The sequence below is a fragment of the Furipterus horrens genome, unplaced genomic scaffold (assembly GCF_987537825.1).
Source record: "Furipterus horrens unplaced genomic scaffold, mFurHor1.1.pri manual_scaffold_10, whole genome shotgun sequence".
NCBI lineage: Eukaryota > Metazoa > Chordata > Mammalia > Chiroptera > Furipteridae > Furipterus > Furipterus horrens.
Genome location: NW_028327180.1, coordinates 28,815,252 through 28,832,423, shown reverse-complemented (window position 1 = coordinate 28,832,423; position 17,172 = coordinate 28,815,252). Strand labels below are relative to the sequence as shown.

The 17,172-nt window shown below is 36.7% G+C and overlaps 1 protein-coding gene across 2 annotated transcripts; it reads left to right on the top strand.

The window, feature by feature from the left end:
• The first annotated feature begins 493 nt into the window (after positions 1 to 493).
• CBR4 (carbonyl reductase 4) lies at positions 494 to 15,937 on the top strand. Of its 2 annotated transcripts, none has more exons than XM_090288389.1 (5): positions 494 to 895; positions 2,928 to 3,048; positions 3,756 to 3,892; positions 6,101 to 6,235; positions 7,053 to 7,158. In XM_090288389.1, the coding sequence occupies exons 1-5, from the start codon at positions 754 to 756 to the stop codon at positions 7,148 to 7,150; spliced, it is 633 nt and encodes a 210-aa protein (XP_090144515.1). In that variant the 5' UTR covers positions 494 to 753; the 3' UTR covers positions 7,151 to 7,158. The 2 variants fall into 2 exon arrangements, with proteins under 2 accessions (XP_090144515.1, XP_090144514.1); XM_090288388.1 differs by lacking the exon at positions 7,053 to 7,158 and adding an exon at positions 15,664 to 15,937 and having other exon boundaries at positions 499 to 895.
• The last annotated feature ends 1,235 nt before the right edge of the window (positions 15,938 to 17,172 follow it).

Here is a 17,172-nt window from a genome sequence, read left to right as displayed (position 1 = left end):
TCTGAGGCAACTTGGGGAAGGGATAGGTAGGATAGGTTTTGGTGAGTCTGATGATTCGGGACCACTTCATCGGGTAGGACATTAGTCCCCAGGCAAAGACAAACACTGGGTCAAAGGCAGACACTGTAACTCTGCCTAGTGTACAGTTGACCCTTGAACAACGCTGGGAGTAGCAGCATCGACAGCCCCCACCCCACTGAGTATATATGGGTTCTAACTATGGTGGTCAACTTGTCTCGGTTTGATGAGGGCTCTCTTAATTTTAAAATAGAAAGTCTAGCGACTTAATAACCGCATTACTTCCAGGCAAACTGGAGAGGTTGGTCATCGGAGCTCTAATTTTGAACACCCACGTGCCCTGGGCGATGGAGTACATTTCGCTTGCCAATGCCTCGGCCTCTGCTGGATCAAGACTACAAGTCCCAGCATGCAGTGCAGCCCTTTCCTGCGAGCCCCTCCCTTGGCCGTCCTGGCTCATTCACGCCGGCGTCCCCTTAGTGCACAGAGCCTGGGGCCTGTGCGCGCTGACGTCTACGCGCTGATACTACTCTTCGCTCCTGTTCCTGGCCTCCTGGATGGTCAGAGTCCGGGACAGGAGGAGGGGTGGGGCGGTGCTTTAATTTCGCATCGGGTTTTTGTCTTTTTCTTCCTTTCTTTTTTTTCTTTAGTCGCGGTGATATAAAAGTCCGAATCTGGAAAGGGGTCACCACAACTAGCCTTCTTTTCTCCAAGTTTGCGACTCCCCGGTCTAAGATGGACAAAATTTGCGCTGTTTTTGGAGGTTCCCGGGGCATTGGCAGGGCAGTGGCCCAGTTAATGGCCCAGAAAGGCTATCGACTGGCCATCGTCGCCAGAAATCTGGAAGTGGCCAAAGCCGCCGCCGGTGATCTCGGCGGTAGGTATGGAGTTGGAGTTGTCCGGTTGTGTGCGTGTCCTCCAAGCGCCTTAAGCCGTTAAGGCTCTGAGGTTCAGCGAACTCACCTGCCCGCACTCCTCCCGAGTGCAGACTGCAGCTTGTGCAGAGACCACCCCGTTCCCCTCCCCACGTCCTGTTTCCTGCAGGGCCCCTCTGCAGGCTGCCTGCTGCTGGGGACTGAGCGCTCGGGGTTTTCTCTGAGACTTAGAATCTTGTGAGGCCCTGTTAATAAGCACCCACTCCCCAAGTGCTAGCCTTGAGGGGCTGCTTTATTTTGGCGTCTGGAAGGAGAGAGCCACACACCAGTTAACTTTATGTAGGGCAAAGGGCTCAGTGGTGGGCAAGATCGCGGGCTCCTGGGAGCCGGGCTGGGGAAGAAAGGTAGGCGTGTCGGGAATGACAGCCTCCCTTCGGTCTTGAGTCTTGCTGTTGGCTGTGTGTGGATGCACAAACGTTCCTAGACACTTGAGAACCAGTCAGTTCTGAGATGTACCTGGTTTGCTTTAATACCTCCATAAGCACTTAATTGGTTATTAAATTCTTTTGGTGACATTTATAAATGGGCAATTGAGATTTGTTCTGCCAAGTTCCTTTTTATTGCAGTTAAACCTCTTTTTTTTTTTTTTCCTTTTTAATAATGGATCAGTAACTTTTGCGTTGTTTTGCTAATTTAAGTCTGTTGATGGTAGGGAGACATAGGATGTTTGTAAGATTTTAAGATTCTGCTCTTTAATTGCTAGGATGGACAGATTCCCCTCATTTACTATCAGGGAGGCCTTGGGGAAAAATAGAGGCCTGGGGATGCATCTGGTGGCTGTAACCTTTAAAACAACATTACTTTTTGGCTCACCCTGATTGGTTACATGGGTTTGGAGAATATTAGACTTTCTAAAAGAAAAACAAAAACATAAAACAGAACAAAGCACAAGTTATAGACCAGGGAGAATTTAGTGAATGGTTCTTGCTGGTCATTTTCATTGCCATTACTTTGACAAAGGGGTGTAAAAGTGGTAGTCCTTATGGAGTCACCCCAAGCCATCGGTGTTTGCTGGGCTAGATTAAAACTGCTGGGCTGTTGTAGACCCAACAACTCTTCAGATGAAAGACAAAAGTGGGACACAGGAGGCTTTTGGCCATTTTGTACCCTGAAAGTGTGACTTCCCAATGATTGTTTCCAAAGGCTTGAGGGCTACTTTTAGTGTTAACTGTTAGGCAAGGTCAACCAGAAAATAAGCAACTAAAAAAAAAAAATTCTACCCTTTAAGAGTGTTAAAATAGTATATTATTAAATAGAAAATGCTTTCTTTGAAGTATAATTTTTTTTAGTATTTAAACTACATATTTGAAAAAAGTGAATATTTAAAAAGGTAGGTAACAGTTGCTTTTAAGTAAAAAGCCTTTTTAATGATATATAGTTTTAGCATTTTTTAGAGCTACATGCTTTGTCTTCTATCTCCTAATGTTAGGCTTGAATAATAGTCATAATATTAATAGTATATGGGCCACGGCTAAAACAATAATAATAACAACATCATCAACAACAACAAAAACCCTAGAGTTTATACTCAGGGCAGGGCCAGGATACCAGTTCGACAAAGACCTAACAGAATTAGACATAAATTTCAAAAAAGTAATATAAAAGCCAGAAAACAGTTGACTTGAGTAGATGGGGTCATTTTCAAAGCTGTAAGTATTATTAGATTAATTTTACAAAGCATTATGAACCCCCAAAATGCCAACCCCCAACCCCCTGCTTTTTGTTGATTAAAAACAAGTTTTAAGATTTACATTCTGAAGTATTACTTTGTTTCTCCTTGTTCCCCACTGGCTCCTATCCCAGTTTTATTAGACTAAGCTTGGTGAGAGCAGGAACCCATGACATCATCTTTTATCTCTAGGTTCTAGATTAGCACAGGCCTAGCTTATAGTAGTAGATGCTTAACACATGTGTAGTGAATAATTTTTAAATTTTAGTTACAACTTACAAATAATTCTAACTTTTGTTTTGTAGGTGGTCATTTGGCATTTAGCTGTGATGTTGCCAAAGAACATGATGTTCAAAATACATTTGAAGAGATAGGGAAAAATTTAGGTCCCGTTAATTTCTTGGTGAATGCAGCTGGAATTAACAGGTTGGTCCCAAATTTAAGTACATTTCTAATTGTCATTTTTTCCTCTACGTCTTTGATTAGTATGGATTAATAATACTACATTAACATTAATAGTTAATGTTAATTAACTCGATTTCTAATTGCAATAAAAACTGTTTTAAAATTTGGTTTGTCAGTTCACACATTCTTTTATACAATAAGAGTATAGTTTGATAGGTTTTAACATTGTAAGCATCATCCATGTTGAGCTATAGAACTTTTCCAGCACGTCAGAAGCTTCTCTCAGTTTTTCCCTAATTAATAGTTCCTTGTAGGCAACCACTATTCTGACTTGTCATTATATTAGTGTTAATTAAATCAGAGTGGATATTTCTTTCCTATGGTGAATTTGGGACAGAATATTTAGAACAATATCTTAATTTTTTTTCTATACAGGGCTTAGAGAGCAGTTGCTCAATTAATTCAAGCCATTTTGGCCACATGGTACCATGTTTTACAGTTATATTGGCCTCTTATCTGATAAGTGGGGTAAGAAGGTGGCTTCCAAATCGATCATTTCCGGCCTATCAGTTGTTATTTTAGTACCTTTCAAACTAAGTTTAAAATGGGACTTCCCTGGTATTCTAGGTCATAGATGAAGCACTTCTTATACTACTGTTTTCAGTAAAAATGTTACGTATTTTGATGTATTTTGTTTTACATCATTATTTATTTATTTATTTTTTAAGGGATAGCCTTTTAGTAAGAACTAAAACCGAAGATATGATCTCTCAGCTGCATACGAACCTTCTGGGCTCCATGCTGACCTGTAAGGCTGCCATGAAAACTATGATTCAACAACAGAGAGGGTCTATTGTTAACGTGGGTGAGTCTTCACCTTTGTGAATTTACAATTACCTTTTGTACCATAAAATATTTAATTGACTCAATTGGAATTTGTTTGCATGTGAAACTTGGGTGAAATGTGTCATTTTATTATCAGTGGGAAAGGATTAACTGATCAGTGGGTAAAGCAGGCATCCCAAATTCACATCCTTTAGTAATGTAGTAGGTGTTAAATGCGTTGACACCGCCAGGTATTAGAAAACTGACAGCACACGCCATGTGATAAGTGACAGAAGTCGGCCAGCCTTGGTGTCCAGAGGCCACTTGGAATGGCAGGCACAACCACCGCTCAGATCCAGTTGAATGTTGCTCTGCGCTCACGGGGTCCCGGTTTTGCCAGCTATTTTGATTTTTTAAGAGAAATTAGACATCCTGATTTTTATATGAAACCTAGTTTTTAAAGTATAGGGAAGGAATTGGAAAACTTTTAGCTTTGGGGGCTAAAAATGATGTAGCGAGCAGATGCCCAGGTCACTGATTAATCTTGTGCAAAGGTTTAAGAGGAAGCTTTCTTAAGAGAGTAACTTTCCCGGTTTTTTAGCAGGGACTCATGGAGCAGATAAACTGTGTAGTGTGTGCCCATAGACCTTAATATGCATGCTGACTTGAAATTTTATTTCAGTTTGGTAATTTGAAAGTAGCGGCATACGATCTGCCTTTTAATTTTAAGTGGTGGTACCTTAAATAGCTACAAAATGGGGATACTTCTTCATTGAAGTAAATGGCCCTATTTCTTTTAACATAGGACATGGCCTTCCAAGCCAGATGTAGGGTATTTCTGTTTTGAAAATAAGAAAAGAATTCTGTGCTAATAGCCATTAGAACTTTTTTGCCATTTACATTAAAAAAATTAGAGATCAGTTTTCTTATAAAAGATTAGTGATGAGTCAACCTTAGCTTTCTAACAACCAGAGAAGGGTTTCAGGTCCTTGTATGGCGCTGGTGTGTGGGCTGTATTTATCACCCAGTAACTGAGCGGTGTGTTTGTTTTAACTCTAAAATACCTCATTGTCAGATATATTTAAAAAACTCATCATTCCTTTGTATACATGCAAAAGTTAAGAATTGTGCTAAAAGTAAATAAAAATAGATAATTTAAAATTAATTAAGAGAATCTTATTACAGAAAGGACTACTCTACACTGGTAAAAACTATATGGTATTTCAGAAGTTACCACTTTTGACCAGCAGAATAATAGTATGTGGCATGAAACAAGCTTCTAAAGCTTCCAGTTCGGCCTTCCTTCCATGCCATACTTTTCTTTCTTTCTTGTGTCTCTTTGTTCCTCTTTCTTCCAGATGCCCCTTTCTCTGTCCATCTGCATTTCCTCTGTGTGATATCACTTTTTGTCTTTTGTGCTTCAGCCTTTTCGTCCTTTGTCATTAACATGTAACGTAGATAAGTATTTTAATATTGGACTGTTGATAATATAAAAAGTATTTGGAAAGTTTTTTAAAATGAAATTACTTTTTCAAGAATTTTGAGAGGTTCTTGATTAATTTTTATATCATAAATAAAGGTCACTGGTGCAGAAAATTACTTCCCCTCTTATGTTTTGCATGCATTTATTTGCATACAGTTGATATTGGAATTATAAATTACTCTTTTATATTCATATAAATGAGGCCACTCAAGTATCTGTAGTAGGCAACACAAATTATAATATATCTCTAAAGGTAAATAAATTGCAGTTTTACAAAAAGTTGGTAATTGAAGCTTTTCTTAGTTAGATTGAGAGTAACTGAAATCTTGTGAAATTTGTCTTCAGATGAACTTTTTTTAAGGTGGAAATGAATGCTGCCTTATGTCTTGTAAAATTAATGAGCCGTTATCTGACATTTTCTGGTTTTAACCTCTTCCTACTGGAAGCCTTCATAGATACTGTAGAATTTCTGTCATGTCTGACAGATTCAAAGGTGAGCGTAGGTTTCTTTCACTCAGTGGATCCGTTCTCAAACCCAGTTTTGCATTTGAGGTTTCAACTGAGTGTCTCTCAAATCCTGTTTTTGTGTATCTGGAGCAGATTCAGACTTTTACCACTCAAAAGGCAATGGTTAGAATTCCTAATTGTAGCAAAGGGCGAGGTAAAATGATTTGTACCTCTTTTGTCTGTTTAGTATACATTATTTGCATATTCAAATAACCTCATTAAATTGGTTTGAATTTGCTTTCAATTTTTTTTCCCTAGGAAGTATTACTGGTTTAAAAGGCAATGCTGGCCAGTGTGCGTACAGTGCCAGTAAAGGAGGACTGGTTGCATTTTCACGTGCTCTCGCTAAAGAAGTAGCAAGAAAGAAGATTAGAGTGAATGTAGTTGCACCAGGTCAGTGTAAAGTTCTTTTTTCTCTTTAAACATAATTTATGTGTATTTGTGTCTTTATCCAATGATTGCAGGGACTGATCTTGTGCCTGTAAGTCCATCAGCATCATTAGAGCCTGATCATGTCCTGATAGGACTTACCTGTCCACGTTGCCAGGCTGTGCACCATCCCCAAGGAGGAGGCCAAGAGTAATGGGAGGCTGTTTTGTTTGCATAAACCACATTGCATTTTTTACTGAATGATTACTCCCAAACTGAAATCACAAGAGAAACTTCTCATTTCAAAATCAGCTATAAATTAAGCATGTAAGAATTTCAGGTGTGTGTGGAGGCCAGTGGGGAGTATTTTACCATATATCCAGGAGTTGAACAAGTCCAAATGGTATATCTTTGGAGAACCTTTCCATTTTAAGTCTTCTTTTTCTCTTCTTGGGATGTGCCATTGATTTACTGCTCACAACAATTGCTAATTAATTTAGACTTTGTCAGTTTGTCAAAGCAGAACTTTCTAAGTAATTCTTTTATTCCCTAAATATATTCCATATGTCTATATTATGGAAACAGTACATCTTTTTATTTAAAATATCTGAACAACTTCATATTAAAATATGCTTTTAATAACAGTATAATCCAGAGGAAATAAACAGGGCTACATAGGCGATATCATTTGCACATTTTACAAAGCAGCCATATAGAATAACTGGCATATTCATTACTCCAGAAAGTCTTTATTTGTATAAACAAAGAATTACCAGAGGTCGTATGATGTTTCTTTTCAAAATAGACAAGATAGCTTTTGCTGGATTTCATTGTATCCCAGAGAACTATCCAGGATTTGTGTTAGAAATTCAACACAAAGAGAAATTTGGTGGAAAAGTGATATTTTCACAGAGTCAGGAGGAAGAAACATCTTTTTAAAAGTCACTCCATGAAGTAATAAGATTTTAATAGTGTTTTTAGCATGATTTGCCTATTGCGTGATGAGTGGAAGCTGACTGAATAATGCTCCAGGAGGAGGAAAGTGGTCGTGTGTCGTAACAGAAATGGAGCGCTTGTGCTGTTGCCAGCAGGGCCTGTTCCATGTGCAGAGGCCCTGCTGAGAGGAGCTGAGGCTTCTAAAATCAGACCAGTTGGGAGTGGCCAACAGCGTAGATGGTCAGAGAGGTGGCTGTTCAATGACTTTTCAAAACAGTAGAAGTCAGTGGAAAAGTTACAATAGAGCTGCCCTGCTGCAGGGAACCTATCAAGAACACTTGTGTTCTTGTTCAACATGTATGGGAAGCCAAGCCAGCAGAGAGGCAGTTCACTTGTAAGACAAAGCAAGTGTGATTTGAGCTAAGTACAGAGATATCAGAACCCCTTTCAGAAGTCAGGAGGAACATTTTTTGCACCTGTTTCTTCTGTTGTGCAGAGTTTGGGTATTCCACATTACTTGAAAATGTTGATGGATTAAATGGGACATAAATCCAATCATCTTGTCTGTTAGTAACTGGTAATTAAAACATAATGATGAGATTATAGTTTAGATTGCTACAAGCTAAAGAAACTACTCAATATATATATATTTTTAACTTATAGAGGATGGAGCCATTATTTTGGTACTTGTAGATTGGCATTTGGGTAGAATAGCTCTAAAATGTTTGTGAACCAAAACCTAAGATAATATAAGGAAGTTTACCAAAGATCTTGGGGCAACTGTTGCCCTGTAGCCAGCCTGCTCTCTCTCTCTCCAGCAGTGTGCTATTGGTTTTCGCTTGAATGTCTTGTAACTATTGCTTAAAATTTAATAAATAAAAATAAAACAAAATACAATGATTGTAAAATAACAAGTAATGAACTGGTGACTAGAAAATAATCTCTTGTACCACATATATGTGTGTATTTTATTTATTTTCAGAGAGAGGGGGAGGGAGGGAGAAAGAGAGAGAGAAACATCAGTGTGCAAGAGATACATCGATTGGTCACCTCTTCCACGCCCCCAGCCTTGGACCTGGCCTGCAACCCAGGCATGTGCCCTGACTGGGAATCAAACCTGCGACCTTTTGGTTCCCTGGCTGGTGCTCAATCCACTGAGCCACACCAGCCAGGACGTACCTTATGTATTTTTTAATTATTACTTTAAAATTTATTTATGAATTATGTGAAGTGGGAAGGATCTAGAGATCATCTATTCTAGTCATTTTCAGTTTAGAAGACTAGGGCCCAGGAGACAGGGACTCACGGAAGGTTTGTGTAAGGACCGTTACTAAAGGTTTTATCTTTTCCCAGCTAAGGTAAGCTGAAAAATAATGGCCCCTCCAGTTTCCTATATTATTATAAGCTTTTAGGTCTTCTTTGTTTGTTTTCCCATATGGTCTGTCTAAAGTATCTGGAATGATCTAATTTGTAACTTTTACCTTTATGTTATTTGCCTTTTGCCAAGTGACTTGTTGTTAAAATTGGCTGGGGTAGTTAAGAGGGTAATAAAAAGGTACTAAAACTTAGATCTACCATGATTACTCATTAGATGGTATGACAGAAAGTTTGGCTAGGTATTTTCTCAACTTTGAATAAAATGAGTGTTTTCACATACTTCTGCCAGTGGAATTTTTGATTTAGCATACTATAGGTATTAAAGAATTGATTACCTATATTAAGAAAAGACTGGTTGTTTAGTTTATTGGTTGTTTTCAAGAAAGAGTAAGTGGAATTAGACTTTTGCCACCTTTTATTTCAGGTTACTAATGGCTCCTTCTTGGATGCTAGAGTTGGTGTTTTATTTGGTGCTGATGTTGAGCCAGCACGGATCAGGGACCTGTCAAAATGTTCTGCTGGCCCTTTTGCTGCGTAATGTGCCTTTCATCCCAATTCATTGTTTAGTCACAGAAGTTAGCTAAATTTAAAGCATTCCAAAACCACAAACATTTGATAAATTATGGTTTACATACAATACATCCATTTAAAAAAAAAAAAAAAAAATCCACGAGCTGCGCTTGACACTGCTTCCAGTTTGTGTATGCTGTATACAACCTGATTGATTTTAGTGTTTGCCTAGCTAATCTATGAGGAGGATAGATTATTTGTGGTTTGGGACTTCATGTATTTCTCTTTTAAGGATTGCAATGGTGTGGATAATGAAGTTAATTTAGTTCATGGTGATTTAAAAGCTGATGGTTTAACGGTAATATAAGTGTTTTTAACTCATAATAAATCATTCAGCAGACTTCCTGGTGTGTCTCCTCTATGCAAGGTATGTGTTAGGGTCCAAAATTACAGAAATGAATAACATACTTCTCCCACAAGCAGCTAAGTACATTGGGAAAGACAGACATATAAATAAATAATTACAGTGACATGTGATGAATATAAAGATACATATATGATGCTGTGGAAACACTGAAGAATGATTACTTAATTTTGTTGGAATGAATTAGTTGTCAAGGCAACAGGCTAAATAGTGGGAATCCAGTTTGTATTCAAAGGGAAGTTCTATGAGTGTTAGGGAAATGTGTTTGTATGTGTAACCTTCCCTAAAGATCTTTCCAGTGCAATTTATACTACAAAAATAAAGCTGTTGCTAAAAATATGGCCATTTAATAAGGTGACCTATATTACATTTCATTGGCTAAATATATTTAGTATGAATGTGCTTCATTGGTCAGAAGCAAAGTGCAAGTTGAAATAGTAGAATTAAATTAATTCTATGTATTATTTATTAACTTTTTTCCCTAACGTAATATAATCAGATTCTTTACCACACCTTTTAATAGACCTGACCAAGATTGGAATTAACAAATATGTTTCTTGGTCACCTTCAAATGGAGTTCCCAACTAAGAAACATAATTAAAAAGCAAATCATAACAGGAAAAGCAAGGAACAAGGAAAATCATAAAGCAGGCTGTCATTCACTACCTAATGTTACTAATTTTTTTCTTTTAGCCTTAGCCAAGGATTGTTTTTATTTTTATTTTTTTAGAGAGCGAGGAAGAGGAAGAGAAACATCTATGTGAGAGAAATATCAATCGGTTGCCCCTTGTAGGCGCGTTGACTTGGGGTCAAACCTGCATCCTAGGTATATGCCCTTACCGGGGATCGAATCTGCAACCTTTTGGTGCAGGGTACAATGCTCCAGCCAAGTGAGCTGCTGAACCAGGACAATATGTCATTGATTTTTTTAAAAGTTCAGTTAGTTGTTAAGCTTTGACTTTACTTTAAATAGGAATTAGTTATTTTTCTTGGAAAATATTAAATATGAGAAACAGTATTTGATAACTTGAAACTTTACTGGGTACATTGCTTTAAAAATATGTGTTTTCAATAGATTATACAAGCATGGTATAAAGTTCAAAAGTACAAAACGGCATAGAGGGAAAAGTGTGTTTTCTCTCTCCTTCTCATCCATGTTCTTTCCTCAAGCAACACACCGTTAGCTTCTCCTGTATTTCACATACAAGCCAATAAAGTGTGTATGTGATTTAAGAAACCACAAATTGTGCGATACTATTCACGAGGTTCTGTATTTTCCTTTGTTCACAGACCAATATATCTTATAGTTGATTCCATATTATTCCATATAGAGCTGCATCATTGTATTGAATGACAGATACATGGAAGTATAATTCACGTAACATGAATCTTCCCATTTAAAATACACAATTCAGTGGTATTAGTATACTCACATAATTATTTTATTATCACGATATGTATTTTGGAAGATTTTCTTCATCCCGGAAGATAGCTGGTAGCCATTAGCATTTATCCCCATCTCACTTTAATGTCCCCAGCTTCTGGCAACCACTAATCTACTTTCTGTCTCTGCAGATTTCCCTATTCTGGACAGCTCATATAGATGACATCATGTAACATGTAGTTTTTTGTGACGGCTGTGTCACTTTTAAAGACTAGTTAAAAGACAATTTCTTTTTTACTTGTGTACTGTAATTTACTTAACCTGTTGCCTCTTGATAGGCATTTAGGTTGTGTCTGCTCTTTACAACTAACAATGCAGTGACGATACTTATATATAATTTATTTTGCATATGTGTGAGTATATGAGTATAATCCTGAGACTGAAATTGCCAAGGCCAAATGGTATATGCATTTAAAATTTTGACAAATAATATAGCATTTCATTTATTTTTATCAGGTATCTGAAATGTTTTGACCCTTACCCACTTTTCTTTTTTTTTTTTTATTTTTTTATTTTTTATTTTTTTATTAGAAGAGCTTTAATGATTACTGCTTGGAGAAAATCTTGTTGAGAAATGCTTGCATGTTTTTGGCAGCGACTCAAGGCAGGTATTATTCTAGGTGCTCTTATGTGTCGTTTGTCTTGGAGTTGATTTTTTTCATACTGGTTCCTTATACATTTTAACAAATATATTCAGACATACAGATATTTTGTAGAGAGAACCTTGGTCTGGTTTTTGTCAACAGCCTTGTTTCTTCTGCCTTAAAAGGGTATCTGTGATTATCTTAATTCTTTTTGCGTCCTAGAGACCTATACCAGAGAATGGACATTCAAGCTGGTAGATGTATCAAGTAGTGCATATCCCACAGTTATTGGTGCTGGTGATGGGCATCTTATTTAAACATAAATCTCTGCTCTATACAAAAATGTTCAATAGTAAAGCAGTGGCCAAGTAATATAGACATAAGATGCTATTTATTTATACTAGATAGCTAGCCAGAAATGGATAAGGGAAATCCATTTCTTTTAGAATTTATCAAATATAAGTTTTCATTGGACAAGAACTACACACTTGCTTTTATGAACTGGAGTATCTGTTCCTAAAGTGTTCATATTTTATGAAAAGTAATAATGTGTGTGTCATAGTATTAGAGTTAGAGTATAGGTGTCCTTGTTCTAGGTTGGTTGAGTGCATGTCATTTCACTTATATATTTATTGGTTTCAGCAGTGATAGCTTTGGAGCCAGCTGGCTCTAACTGCAACAGGTGATCAGTTATAACATCATTAGTTAGATAGTGGCACCTACTGGCAATTTGTAATTTTTTATTTCAGCTTGAAAGATGTTGTAAATATGTATGCAGTAAAATAGGTAGAGCCAATTTCTGGAACATTACAAGTGAAAGAATGATATGGAAGAGAGTCTGTGGGGCTAAGGAGAGGGAGCCCAAACTGAAAAGCAGTGCAAACGCAAAAATGGTGTGTGGAATGTTTAAGAGCTACTAATATCTCTGCTCAGGTTTTATATAGAATTGAAAAGACAGTTTATATGCTGTACCCTGTGAATATACAAGGGGCGGGGACCAAATAAACCCTGGAATTTATTTGTAAAAAAATTGTGTATTTATTCTCACATGTGTAAACTTCAGTCACCTTCAAAGTACTCTCCATTTGATGCAATACACCTTTCAAGACTTTTTTTCACTGCTCAAAACAGTTTTTGAACTCGTCAATTTTGATGCCTTTTAATGCTTCTGCCATTTTTTGTTTCACCTCTTTCACATTGGCCAAACGTTTCCCTCTGAAGACTTTTTTCATCTGCAGATACAAAATAAGTTAACTCAGGGCAAGTTTGGGTGAATAGAAATGGCTGCTCATGGGGGTCATACATTTTTGGTTAGAAAAAAACTGCTGAACACTCAGTATGGTGTGGGCAAGTATGCTCGTATATCACCTATCATGAAATGGGCTAACATGTTGAAAGAGTCTTGAAAAAATTTTCACTGAAGCCAATTGCAGCCTCTCACAACAATGCCACCTGGTACACTGATACAGATGGGTTCCTAGGACACTCAACTAGAGGGGGAAGCCTGTACAACAAGGAGCCCACTCTCCAGAAGATAATTCTGTTTTTTGGGGGTCCCCCTTTTATACTTATAGGTGAGGATTATGTGGTTCATGTACTTTAACATAAAATGACATGGAAATTTGCTAGAGTTGAAATAATTTATCATTAGAGACTAGTTTCACATTTTTTATTTCAATTCTGATAAATTGGGGGAAGATATATGAGTTTTATAAAACTGTGGATAGATTTTTAGATGATGCTGTAATGGTGGATACATGATGTTATGCATTTGTCAAGACATAGCATGGTACAACCTAAAGGATGGATCCTAATGGTAACTATGGACTTGACTGGATAGTAATGTGTCCATATTGGTTCATCAAATTACATACTAAGGCAAGAAGTCCTGGAACATTGGGGGAGGGGTGCAGAGTGATGAGGGGTATATGAGAACTCTTTCTCCGTCCTGCTCTATTTTCCTATAAATGTTAAAGCAGCTCTAAGAAATATATCTGTTAAAAAAGTTGCAGATAATTGGGTCTTTTGATGTGTTCTTGCTCCATATCAAACATCATAATCAAGAGGAGAAGGCAGTACTGGTGAATTCGTCCCTTTGCTTTCTACTGGGCCCCTGACGACTACTTTATTTTTGGCTCTAGTGTAGAGGTCAGGACTGGTTAGCTGCTGCCCCATAAGGTTTGTCATTCCAACTACAGGTGGCAGATTCTCCTAGTGAGATTACAGCCTTACCTTCCAAGCGTGAGCAGTGGAGGGAGGATCTTCTTGTGAGGTGGGTGCCTGAACATCGGGATCCTAGTTTGGGACTTCTTGGAAGCACTGCTGGAGTCGGAGGGCACCTCTCTCCCTCGTTTGCAAGTTAACCTGGACACCATGGTCAAGCCGAATCCAGGCTGTACTGCTGAGGGAGATCTTGTCAGAAGCTTTGAGATACTAGCCTTTATTTATCTGTTCCATACATCTGGCTTTTGGTTGTTTTTGGAGGACCACAGTCTGTCCTCACAGTTTATATCTATGTCTCGGAGGCCTTTCCATCTCACTGAAATTGTCCTTGAACTTGTCTGCCTGCCTAATATCCCTTCATATGTAAGGTTTGCCTTCTAATACCTCATGTCCTGTTCTAGAACTGCCTCTTTTCCAAGATGAAAAGACCTTCAAATAGCCTGTCACAGGTTATGTGGCCTTACCCTTTGTTTCCAAAAGGACAAACACATCAGAACTACAATCTACCCAGAAGCAGGGCAAATCAGTTTCTTTTAACAGGGATGAAATCCAGATTAACATCTTGAATTGGAATATTCTAAGCTCCACACAGCTACCAGTGTAAGAACTGAGGGTCCTTTTAAGGGGAGCTCACCTTCCTAAACTTTAAGCTAAGGAAGCCATGAAGCGTACTTAATGAGGTGTATTTTAAAATTTTTGAATTATTGTTTTGTAGAGTTAATAGATATCTCAGTAATCTATCATTTTCAGTCTGCTTCACTCATTTCATGATATAGAAACTGTTGTATACTTTAGATAGTACAGGACTTTTTTCTTGTCATAGCTTTCTTCGATAGTGGTAGCAGAGCTGGGAACAGAATCTAGTATAGTATGTCCTAATTGAGTGATGTTTTTAACCACAAAATGCTGCCCTTGAGAAAAAGTTACCAGAGCCCATTGGGAGTTGAGACTAGAATTTGTTAGTCATAGTGCCAGTGTCTCTCAATCAGCCATTTTAACGTAGTTTATTGATTTTTTTCCTTAAGTTTAAAACACAGTATTGATTTTCTTTTTTTGCTTAGAGTTTGAGAGCAAGTAGGGAAATCTATTATGCCAATGCTGCTAGAATTCAGAATGATCTTAAAATAAAATATAGTTGTGTCATGAATTCTTTAAGAAGACACCAGCTTTTAAATGTTACATTCATAATTTTAATTCATTCAGCTTTCTTAACAGGTGAGGTGAATTTTTCTTTCTAATACACTCTCTAGGGCATCTTTGAAAATGAATGTATACAAAGACATTAAACTTTAGAACATGTTCTCTGCAAGGCTTATTGCACACACTAGTCATGTTAAAGTTTTAATTTTCTGTGTATACTTATATCAGTATTGGATATGACTCTTAAGATTTTTTTCTTATATGACTATTAGAAATACTGGTGTCCCTCATTCATCAGCTGTCCTAGTTATAGCATATGGAACTAATTTTTGTCATAGTGCCAAGTCATTTCATGTGGCCCCTTTGTAATGCCTTCCATCCCTCTATCCTTCCTTTCACCCCTCTGCCCATCAAGGGAAAACTAATCAAATCTGTTGTACTTTGTATGTATACCTCTAGAAGGATATTCACTAGACTTCCTTATAAGTAAAAGTACATGTGACTATTTCCTCCATAAATTATACCTTACCCAGGGAATATAATTTTTATTCGTGTTTGTATGTACCCACATACGTTGTACTATGAGGCGGGCCAAATATTTGGGAATCATGTATTTTGGTGTTAAATAAATGTTCATTGAGTTAAGTAGAATAAAAATGTTCACTTGTTTACTTGATTGCTAGCAAAACTCTGTATTTCATCAACAAAATTCATTAGGAATTTCAAATTTTCTGGAGCAAAGCTATTTTTATTTGAAATTGAACTAATGTTTTAGTGTCTACCCTTTTCTACTAAACAATCATTTCTCTTTTAGGGTTTGTTCATACAGATATGACGAAAGGCTTGAATGAAGAACATTTAAAGAAGAATATCCCTCTTGGGAGATTTGGAGAACCTGTTGATGTGGCACATGCGGTTGTGTTTCTTTTAGAATCACCATATATTACTGGGCATGTTCTGGTAGTGGACGGGGGATTACAACTCATCATGTAATTGACAGATCACTCAAGTTATAATGGTGTTTAGAATCAAGGGCACACTTTATTGGTTATACAATAATACCTACTCAGGTGACATTTGCTAATAAAAACTATGCCACAAATGTTGCTTTTCACCTTTATATGTATATATCTGAAAAGAATAATGTTTGACCAACTGTGTTTTCTAAATGGTATGTACCTTATAGACTGTAGCAACTTTATAGACATTTTTCAAGTGATACAGGTACTTTATTACCTTTATTTATTTATTTTGTCTCAAAAGTGGAAAAAATGATAGAATTTAATTTTCATGAGTTATTTTATTATATCAGGCTCAATTCTCTAGAATTTAAACTTGTGGGCCATTGCCAAAAATCAGTCATTTACAGGGCATTTGTTAGTTGTCAGTACTTTGGCAACCTTGCTAAAGTTAAACATGGTGTTCCTTGTCCTATGCTCTGGATGATCAGTTTTTATACAGGTTGAAAAAAACAATATCTGTGATACAGACATGAATTTAGAGTCTGTTTTTCCCCCCGCCCAGTGACATTACTCCTGATTGAGCAGCTTGGTAAAATAGTCTACAAACATGTGTGGTACAGTTGAACCATTTTATAGACATTCTCATGATGAGCATTAACCTTTATCTTAAGGTTTTAATATCTGCTAAATTGATTATCTCATCAACTTAGGAAGTGGAAGTTGTTTTTTTAAAATATACAAACCTGTATAACAAACTACTTAAAAATAGTATTAAAATAATGACATTTTAACAATGAAGATTATTTTGAATTATGATTCTTATCCTAAAATTTGAGGTAGTAAATACTCATGAACAATCATAAATGATAAATTTGCAGTAACAATGGATTGGATGTCTTTACAAGGAACAAAGCATTATTTTTAAAAGAAAATATTTGCTTGAGACTGGAATTAAACACACAAACTGAATGTCAACTATCAGGCAACATCTATTTTGCACTGAACTGTTTTGTGGGGAATAGTGTGAAATTTTAATGTCACTGGATTCATGTTGATTTTTATTAATTATTTAAAATGTTTTAAATATTTACTGCATGCATTTTAACTTTTTACATTTTTATTGGAGCTGAACATTATTTTATATAAACAGATTTAATTTTACACTGAAAGTTAGTGCAAAACCTTTAATGGGATATAGAAATAAACACAAAGTAATAAAAATAAAATAAAAATAAAAAATAATAAAAGCAAATTTATGTTTTAAATTAAGATTGCTGATTTCCTAAAAATTATTTTAGAATTTATCTTGAAATAGTCTTCTTTACTTACTCTTTACTTACAGGAGTATTTAGGATTTGAGA

Excerpts from the sequence above, each read along its gene's own strand:
- CBR4 (XM_090288388.1), top strand. The coding sequence starts at position 754 with ATGGACAAAATTTGCGCTGTTTTTGGAGGTTCCCGGGGCATTGGCAGG. Across the intron at positions 896-2,927 it reads CGCCGCCGGTGATCTCGGCG|GTGGTCATTTGGCATTTAGC; the intron begins GTAGGTATGGAG and ends TTTGTTTTGTAG. Across the intron at positions 3,893-6,100 it reads AGGGTCTATTGTTAACGTGG|GAAGTATTACTGGTTTAAAA; the intron begins GTGAGTCTTCAC and ends TTTTTTCCCTAG.